This window comes from Carex rostrata, chromosome 24 (assembly GCF_964058835.1).
Source record: "Carex rostrata chromosome 24, lpCarRost1.2, whole genome shotgun sequence".
In the NCBI taxonomy this organism is placed as follows: Eukaryota; Viridiplantae; Streptophyta; class Magnoliopsida; order Poales; family Cyperaceae; genus Carex; species Carex rostrata.
In genome coordinates this window covers 6,490,855-6,500,572 of record NC_135941.1, presented here as the reverse complement: position 1 = coordinate 6,500,572, position 9,718 = coordinate 6,490,855, and the positions used below count along the sequence as shown (strand labels likewise).

The following is a 9,718-nucleotide window of genomic DNA, read 5'->3' as shown; positions in this document are numbered from 1 at the left end:
ATTTTTTTCCAATCTACCGTAGCCCAACTCTCTCTCTCACTATTACCGACCAACCCAAGAAAACCTAAAATGCATTTTTTTTTGTGGGGGTCGCATTGAGTAGTGGCTATCATAGTATTAAATGCAGGAAAAAGACTGAACAGAACCAATGATGTATATTCTTGCTATAAGCATTAAATAGCATGCATGTATTCAGGATAGTGTTTTTTCTGTTAGCTTATAAATGTAGAGACAAACTGAAACCCCACTTCTCTAAATTCTTATTCCAATCCTCTTTAATTCGATGCACGACGTACTTACCAGTATCTGTATGAGAATTTGTCAATTTTGTTTTCAAAAATGGTATAATACTATATTTTAGAGGTGCAAACGGATCAGATAGTGTTAAAATCATATCCGTATCTGCTTTTATTTTTCGAATACGGATACTGATCAAATATTAGATATTCGTAAATATATACATAAATATTTTCATAATATATATTAAATTATATGGTATATATCTACTATTCGGATACGGATAATTAAAATTCAAAACTGTATTCATATCCATATCCGCACAGATATTCAAATATCGGATATCCGTATCTAATTTTTGGATACGGATCCGAATACAATAGGATATTATCCGATCCATTTGCACTCCTATTATATTTACTTTGTAATTCTCAAAATAAATAATCTCAACACAAGCACGTACTGAACACACGTCAAATGAATTAACTGTGAACACATGCGTTATAATTCAAGCTAAATCCATGCATTCAAAATATTAACAATATTAGTTAGTTGTTTGTTGGGTACTTCGACAAAATATTAACTGTCAGAATGTATTGTAATATTGCATGCATTTTAGAAAGTAGTGATAGTGTTGTAAAAAAATTTCAAAACAAAAATATTATTTATATAGATTTTCAAATCATAATATATAAACAAAATTCGGTTAACTACAAGTCACACACAATTAATATTCTATTGCTTGTTTTCTTTCATTTAATTAGCAATATTACTTTCTGCACAATTTCTTTCAAGTTAATGCATGGAATTTTGCATAGTTCCGTTCATTTATACTCAATTATTAACATTCAATTAAATATCCTTCTCTCTAAAATTAATAGGAGCCAACGTTATATCGAGAAAATTGTACATCGCTTAGTATTAATTAATATGTTGCAAGTATATATTCTAGTAAGAAAACATGCATTTAAATAACATTCATTGCGTCATAGCAGAATGGTTAAAAAATGACGTTATTCTCATATTGTGCCGCTATAGTGCCGATAACACCATAATTTTTATGATCCCAAAAAACTACGTACAATGCACTATTTAGAACCCTGTCAATAAGTAAATAGAGTTCAATATATAGTTTACAATTAAATTATTTAAATTCAAATTAAGCTATTTATATATACATTTGACAACTAGATGTTGGTAATTAACTAAATAAAGTTCAAATATCCCCAAAGTTCTATTACTCAGTCACATCTTCATTTAACAAAAATGTAAAATTAATTATCTAAAATTAGAGTACCAATTAAAACAATTAGATATGATTTTTTTTTGTTTAATTTGACCTTAAAAGTATGTAAGAGCTTACTAATTTGAAAAACTTCCGAACATGAGTGTTTAATTATTTAATTTTTATAAAAATAAATAAATGTCGTAATCTTAATTTAATTTAGATGCATGACGAAGATGCAATATAATGCACTAAAATCCAAAACCACAAATTTCCTCTTTAATATAATAAAATTTGCAAAAAAAAAGACGGAGGTAAATATAAAGATTGTGCAAACAGAAGCTTGATGAAAATAAACATGGAGAGGATCCATATATATATATATATATATATATATATATGTATATATACTGACCATGAGGTAAAATGGGTCAAATCATACATGCACTTAATGTGACTTCCCATGGTCTCTGGTTGGAGGCCCTTGTCACATCCATTCATTCTCGTTCTGTAACTACGACAACGAAATTACCCCAACTCCATTATTATTTAATCATAATGTACCAAAATATTTGCACCCATTATGGAATTTTTTTTAGAAACTATAAATAAAAAAAAAAAAGATTTTACCAAACCAACTTGATTGCTTTGTTTTTTACAAAAATGATAAGACCGAGATGGACTCGTTTTCACATATTTCGAGAAAAAATGCGTTGAAAAATTGTGAAAATATCTCGGACCGAATTGTCATTTCGGTCCCGAAAAAAAATATTTAGACTGAAATGACATTTCAATTCTTATGGTTCTTATAAAAAAAAAGTAATTATGTTGGTTTTATAAAACAAAATTAATTATGGTTTATAAAAAAAATTCCCCATCATGAATCCTGACTCATGACTCTTAAATTATCTTTTTATATAGATTAATTTATGTAATGTTTTTTTTTATCAAATATCAATTATATTGTAGACAAAAAAAAAGTTAAACAAAGCCACCAACTTTAAAAAAATAAATAAAAAATATGCAAATTAATACTAATTCAAGTACACAAATCATTATACATTGCATGAAGCATATAATATAATTGTATTACAATTGTATTATTGCTTTTAATATATTCTTAACTTTATATTCATTTAAAGGGGTATGATCTAAAAGTCCTCCTAATCAAATCTCCCTAAAAAAATCCCCCTTTCTATTTTTAAAAATCACAATTTGTTTAGACTATAGACAAAAAGGCGCCAACCATTTCGAATTGTTTTATTTGATTTTTAGTTAAGAGATCTAGGTGGTAATGTTAGTCTTACTAATCATTTATTTGAAAATAAATTTTATGAATAATATCAAAATTCTATTACATAATGGTATTTGCGTGCTTTCCATTTTGTCTGTTAGTTATAAAAGATACATCAAATTAGAGGTGTCAAATGTTACATCAAATTATTATTTTTTTGAAAGAAAAATGTGAATTTCGTCAAGTCTTCATATTCCATTGATACGGACATTAGATGTGTCAAATGTTACCGTTATAAAAAATTATATGTGTAAAATATCATTTAGTAATTTGTAAATACGTTTTTCATATCTGATGCATATTTTGATAATTATAGGTATTTATGCTAGAAAATAATTCATACAAGTTGTTTTCTGGTTAAACCTTTGTATTTAAAACCGATTTCAGTTAAATGAAATGGGCTTCTGCCTTTTTAAAAAAATATAAATAAATAAAAAATAAATATGAATATCTTGTTTATGCCAAAATAAAACAACATGGATATATAGTTAATTTAGAGGACAAATTAGAGGGATTTGTGTTAAGGTGGTCCTATAATTATTTTTAATTTAATTGGTCATTCAAATAAATTGTTTTCTTCCCTATAAATGTGTTCTCTTCTAGTGAGCATAGCAATATTCACATAATACTAGTAATGCACCCCTTTTGGCTTCTTGTAACATAAAAAGGATCTCTTCCACTTCTCTCTCCTCTCGTATCTCATTCATTTTTCTCTCGCCTCCTAGTCTTCCCTTCACCATCTTTCAGTGCTCTCTCTCTCTCTCTCAAATCCACCTCCCGGTTCTTTAGAAAGTGAAACAACTGCAATAGAAAGGAGGTGGTACGTCAAAATACAAGGAGAAAAGTAAGGTTTTCTTCAAGCATCTTTTAATTCTCTTGCTCTTTTTCTCTCTAATATACTGTTATCTAACTATACTCTCTCTCTCTCTCTCTTCCTCTTTCTTTCGCTCTCTCCCCTTCAACCTTACCCTTGTTTTTGTTTAACAAATTAAAACCATTGACCCAAGAAATTTTATATATAATTTTCAACAGAATCTACATACAGTTGTTTGTTTCTTAACCATGTGAATACACTTTTTGACATCTTTTACAAACTAAAAGAAGGGATACTAATTGTTCGTATAAGAAATCTTTCTGTTATCTAATTCCTTTAACATCATATGCAATATTTGGTATCTTTCCAAAGCAAATTTGAAATTCTGGGAAAAAATCCTCTTAGCTAGCATGCATAAATTAGGAAATTATCTTGGGTATATATTATGAGGTTTCTATTTATCTTCGTTGCCTTTCTTTTTTTTGGTTCTTTCTAATTCTTCTGATATTATTTACACAAAGTCATCCTTTTTTAATTATTTTGAGTATGTAAATCTTATTTTTCTTCACACACATAATTAGAATCACATCTCTCCTCTTGACCCTTGATGAAAGGAATGAGCAAACAATCAAATTTCATAATTTTCTTTCATTTATCACCGATTTAATTTATCATATCTTTTGTTCTTTTTTATGTGGTAGATGAACGGTCTCCTATGAAATAAATTTAATAATCGAAAACCAAAAAAGAGTCCTTAATTAAGACATATAGAAGGAAAGAAAAAATTAAAGATTAATACATACAAGTAAAATAGGATAAAAAGGAAATAAATTGATAAAAGATATCAAAAAAAGATACTTTCCTGATTTAAGAACAAATCTTTTAATCCAGTAGTCAGCCTTTCCTGCAAAGTCAATCTAATTTATGAGTTTCTCTTTTCTCTATTCACAGGTTGAGTTTCCAATCCATGGCTACCGCTCACAACTCAACCCTGCTCATGTCATCGACCTCTTCAAATTCATGCAACTCTACCATCACGGGTACCGGGTCTCTATCTGGATCCAACACCACAAGCTCACCATGCGCCGCATGCAAATTCCTTCGCCGCAAGTGCCAACCTGATTGTGTTTTTGCCCCTTATTTTCCGCCCGATAACCCGACTAAGTTTCAGAATGTGCACAAAGTTTTCGGTGCAAGTAATGTTACCAAGTTGCTCAATGACTTGCAACCATACCAGCGGGAGGATGCGGTAAACTCACTTGCCTATGAGGCTGACATGCGGTTGCGTGATCCAGTTTACGGTTGTGTAGGGGTCATCTCAGTTCTTCAGCATGAGTTGCGTCAGCTCCAACTTGATCTACTTCGTGCCCGAACAGAATTATCCAGGTTTTGTGCTGGTTTTCATTTGGATTGTTTATCTATGGTTCAGTTCTTCTTTTTTCTTGATGCTTGTTTTTTCTCTTTCTTGGAAAACCATCAATCAATGGAAATGGAAAGGAAAGGGAATACGGAATGCACCAACCAAATAAAAATTCAAGATGTTGGAGGGGTTGAATTAATTAACAACATAAATTGAGCTTTCTCCGTAGGTTTAATCATTAAAACCTTGGAAAATAAATGTGGTAACTCTATTCAAATACGGACTATACTGATTGCAGCTTTTTATAAATGGTTTTATTGAAGTAGGCAGCTTTTGAAAGTTAATTGCTGATTGAAATTATCAAGTTTTCTTCTTGGGTGTACATATTTAGGATTTCTATTTTAAATTTTAACAGTCACCATTGCTCCCCTCTATGATCAGGTATCAAGCGGCCGCTGCAGCAGCTAACCTAATAGGACATACAAGTCCAAGTTCAACACTGCATGCTGGTACAGGATTTGGTCATGAGCAATTTTTCCAGCCGCAGAACGGAACTCACCACCACACAATGCTTCGGGGACTCGAGACAGGTGGCATTAATGGAGCTTACAATGACTCGGGTCTTGCTGCTGCTATTGGGTTTGGATCACTAACCGGTGGGGGCCTGCAGTTCCTGAAACCCAGCACGGCTGGTGGTGACGAGCGGCCTTCTCAGGTTCGGTTTTGATTCATTATCTTGTTTTTGTTTAGTCAATATATATTCATGATGGATGCTTAGGTATAATATTTTTATTAAACATCTATCTGGGTTTTAAGTTTTTAGTTGCTTGTCTCAAATTTGGTTATATATATATATGTAGAATTTAACCCTAGCAAATAGCACAAAATATGAAAGTTGAAATGGTCTAACTAATAATTAGAACATAGGGTAGCCTTCTCTAATTAGGGTTCATAACAAATTCAGGCCATCCAATTAGAAAGTACAAGTTCAATGCAAGATATTATATCTGATAATTTCAAGTGAAAATAACCAGAAATAACTAATTAAGCATGCACTAAGAGTAATTTTTTATAGGTCAATGTAGTTTTTTTTAGGTAATGGTTAGTGACACTAATGTTACAAGTCTTGAGTGCTACAGAAATAATTTGCAGCTTAAACTTTGAAGGTTTATTATATCTGTGGTTTCCACAGAAGTTCTATATATTTGTATATGAAATCTTGAACTCTATATTAGAATATAATTCCATCTTCTTTAATAAGACTTTCATTTCCTTTTCCTTCCTGTTTTCTCATTGGTTTTTTTAAAAGCCATATAGTTGATTCCTCTAAATGTTGCTTGAAACTTCTCTTGTACTAAAAGTTGCACCATTTCTTGCATTTTTTCTTCTTCTAAACAGCATATGTGCCTTTCACACTTGTACACATACTGTTCCTGTCTTCTATGTATACATAATATATATTGCCTCAATTTATTTTTGCTAGAACTTCTGTATATTTCCATTAATGGCACTTAATCATATATCAATTGAAGATGGATATACACTTTCAATATTGTGATTTATGCATCCTGATTCTCGAAATATAGGTTGAGTGGTAATTTGAGGACTTCACATCCATTGGCATCACTGGTCTTTCTGGTGAGGAAAGAAAACCATTCAATTTCGATTGGACGCTTCTGATTATATTAAAATCCACCCTTTTTAAAATTTTGGTGTCAAATTTAGGTCCTTAGATCCAACAGTTGAGAATTGAATGCTTATATGATCAGGCATTCAGGCCAACACATTAACTGTACCAAATATGAATTATTTAATCCCAAGAAAATGCTTATATGATCAATATTGGCATACAACAAAAATATTATAGGTGAATATTGTCCGGGATATATTGGGTTACAAGTAAACAGATTTCTATTTAGGGTAGTATATTAAGAAGAGTAATTATTGGATGTTATAATCGCTTTGAGGCAAGAGATAAATATTTTGAATTAAAGAGCAAGATCCAAACATATAAATATTTATATATTACATCTTTAGCTTGTACAGAAGATATCACCATGTCCTACCTCACTTTAATGGAAAATCTATGTTTTGGAATTGTTATCATATAAAATTTGAGAATCATTTATATATGTTATTAATTTGAACTAAAAATTTTGGATTGTCAAGCTTGGAATTACTAGTAGTCAAATGCATATGGTTACATGTGCCTAGAAGAGGTATTGTTAGCAACTATATGAATAATTTGATGGTCAGTTTGTGAAACAAATCACTTTTCATTTAGCCATGTATTGTTAAGAAGTTCCAAGAATAGTATTTTCCCAAATTGAGAATTAATTAGTCTTTTAAATGACAAGTTTGTGGATTATAGAGCAAATTTTATTATTTCACATTTTTTACATCTTAGATGTATAATTATGTTTCATTTCTAATTTAAGTTGGAGATATTTGATTGTTCCTGTTGCAGATGTAACATGAAAGAGCTAAAGAACTAGATTGGAAACTGCAAAAGCGTAGAAGTTCTGAACAGATAGAAGGCTATGCTGTTTACAAACACCTCTACCCCTCCCCCCCAAAAAAAAAGAAAAAAAAGGAACTTTTTCGAATGAATGTTTCTTATTTATTTTGTTGACTTAAGAGTTGAACAGTATATGTATGATCTAGTTCTTTTGTTACAATTAATGGTAATGCTACTGCTTTTTCACTATTATAATATATTACTTTCATTAGCGCCTTGTTTATAATGAGTCTGACTAGTATAACATCAGTGTCATTTCAGCATACATAACACCAACTTCAAAACCTATCGAATCGACTTCAAACGGTGAATCCAAACCGTTCAAACCGAGCTACTTCATTAGTTGTGTGTTTACATCAAATTTTTTTAATTTTTTTAAATTTATTTAGTATCAAGTCAAGTGGTCAAATTTATGAGTTTTTTAAGTTAATTTTAATATATTCATTTTTCAACAGTTTTACCGCTTGATTTGATACTAAAATAACTCGAAAATATAAAAAAATTGTATCTAAATACATCACTCATAAAGTAAATCGTTTTGAACGGTTTAAATTAGTCGTTTGAAGTATATTCCATTGATTTTGAAGTTAGTGTCATATGACACTTATGTTATACTAGCCGGACTCCTTTATAATTGCTCCGAGTAAGAAAAATTCTCGTTATAAATTGTTAAATGGCATTGCTTAAGCTAAGAAAATTATTTCATTGAACCCCACTTAATATGTACACATTGCACAATCCTAAAAAAATGTTCCAGTTCACGTGTACATGAATTTATTTTTATTAAAACATATCTGAAAGTACGATATTCTTGAATATATTTAATGATTAGATGCAATTTATTAAGCGGTAGGCATGCATGGTAGCTAGCTCATTTGACCCTGAAAATTGTGAATTATTTATCTATACAAGTTACGTGCGTTTCATGAAAAGCGTACTTTGTCACTTGTATCAAAGCAAGTATAGAATAAAATTTTCCTTGGATCAATTGCTTTTAAAATATTTATATAGTCAAGCTTTTGATGTTATTCATCAATTCATGCATGCATGCTCTTGTTCTAATTAATGGCGTATTTTTCAACCTCTTACTACACAATTATATCTATTCTTTACTCTTTTGCGTTGGATCTAGCAATTAATACTATTCCTTTTTGAGGCCCTAATCCTGTAATTTTTAATATCTTAATCTGCTGTGATTCCAATGGAATAACAGGGTCCTGTTATTCTAATCTCAACCATTCAAAGTTGTTCATGCACGAATCTCAATGAAGGAACTTTTGTATACACGAATCTCAATGAAGTTGAATGGTTCAGATCGGAATAACAGCAGATGTATTCCACCTCTAGTACTGGGTAATGACTTCCTCTCTCTTTCTTTTTTTTTATCTTAAAACGCTCAACAAAGGACATGTTATGATCCTTTGATACTTAAAATCTGTCACTAGATATTATGCATAAAATATATTTTGCAATATATTAACTTTTACAGGGGCTTTAAGAACTTTTTTTTATTTCAATTGTTTAAGATATATAATTTATGCAAAGAGTAATAATATTTACATGGGTTTTATGCATTTATTTTCAGCCGTTTATGTTGTTTTGTAACTAAAAAAATTTCCATTATATATATAAATAAGAGACAAATCAACCAAAATTTGTATTGCAAGATTCGACCTTGACCCATGCTGATCATAGTGCTAGCTTGATCAAATCCCACAACAATAAAGTAGACACTTTTCGCGAGAGAAAAAGCGCATTTATGACGGAACTCCGTCGCGAAAAGTACCGTCGTGAATAGAAAAAGCACGTTTATGACGGTACTCTGTCATGAAAAGTCACTTTTTATCCTCGCGAAAAGTGACTATCATTTGTAGCGAGCTAATTTGGATTCGAATAGTGCTCGATGGCTGAGCAAAATTATTAGGATTTTATTAAAAGTTTTTATCTTAAAAAATAAAGTATGAAATAATTATTTGCATGTTCTTATCTAAATAAATGTTATAATATTTTTTTTAAAAGTTTAGACTTACACTAAAAAAAATAAACTATTATGTTATATTAATCTAAATTGAAAGAAATGATGACATATTGAGCTATTTTGAATCCTGCTTGAGTGAGTAATTTAAAATAAGTTCGAATTTGAACTCTGAACTATGTCAGCTCAAGGGAGTCAAGCTCTAAAATTTTAGTACACAAAAATCAATTGATTGACCTAACATCTATCGGCATCTTGAAAATTGTAAAACAAAAATTGTTTCCTTCTAAGTTTT

The 9,718-nt window shown here is 30.3% G+C and overlaps 1 protein-coding gene across 2 annotated transcripts; it reads left to right on the top strand.

Moving 5' to 3' along the window:
• The first annotated feature begins 3,445 nt into the window (after positions 1–3,445).
• On the top strand, positions 3,446–7,659 carry LOC144575953 (protein ASYMMETRIC LEAVES 2-like). Of its 2 annotated transcripts, none has more exons than XM_078326220.1 (4): positions 3,446–3,605; positions 4,522–4,956; positions 5,372–5,645; positions 7,398–7,659. In XM_078326220.1, exons 2-4 carry the CDS (start codon positions 4,538–4,540, stop codon positions 7,401–7,403), a joined length of 699 nt encoding a protein of 232 aa, XP_078182346.1. In that variant the 5' UTR covers positions 3,446–3,605; positions 4,522–4,537; the 3' UTR covers positions 7,404–7,659. The 2 variants fall into 2 exon arrangements, with proteins under 2 accessions (XP_078182346.1, XP_078182347.1); XM_078326221.1 differs by having other exon boundaries at positions 3,452–3,600.
• Positions 7,660–9,718: the final 2,059 nt, after the last annotated feature.

Coding starts and splice junctions, on each gene's coding strand:
- LOC144575953 (XM_078326220.1), top strand. CDS start 4,538: ATGGCTACCGCTCACAACTCAACCCTGCTCATGTCATCGACCTCTTCA. Junction 4,957..5,371: donor GCCCGAACAGAATTATCCAG/GTTTTGTGCTGG, acceptor CTCTATGATCAG/GTATCAAGCGGCCGCTGCAG.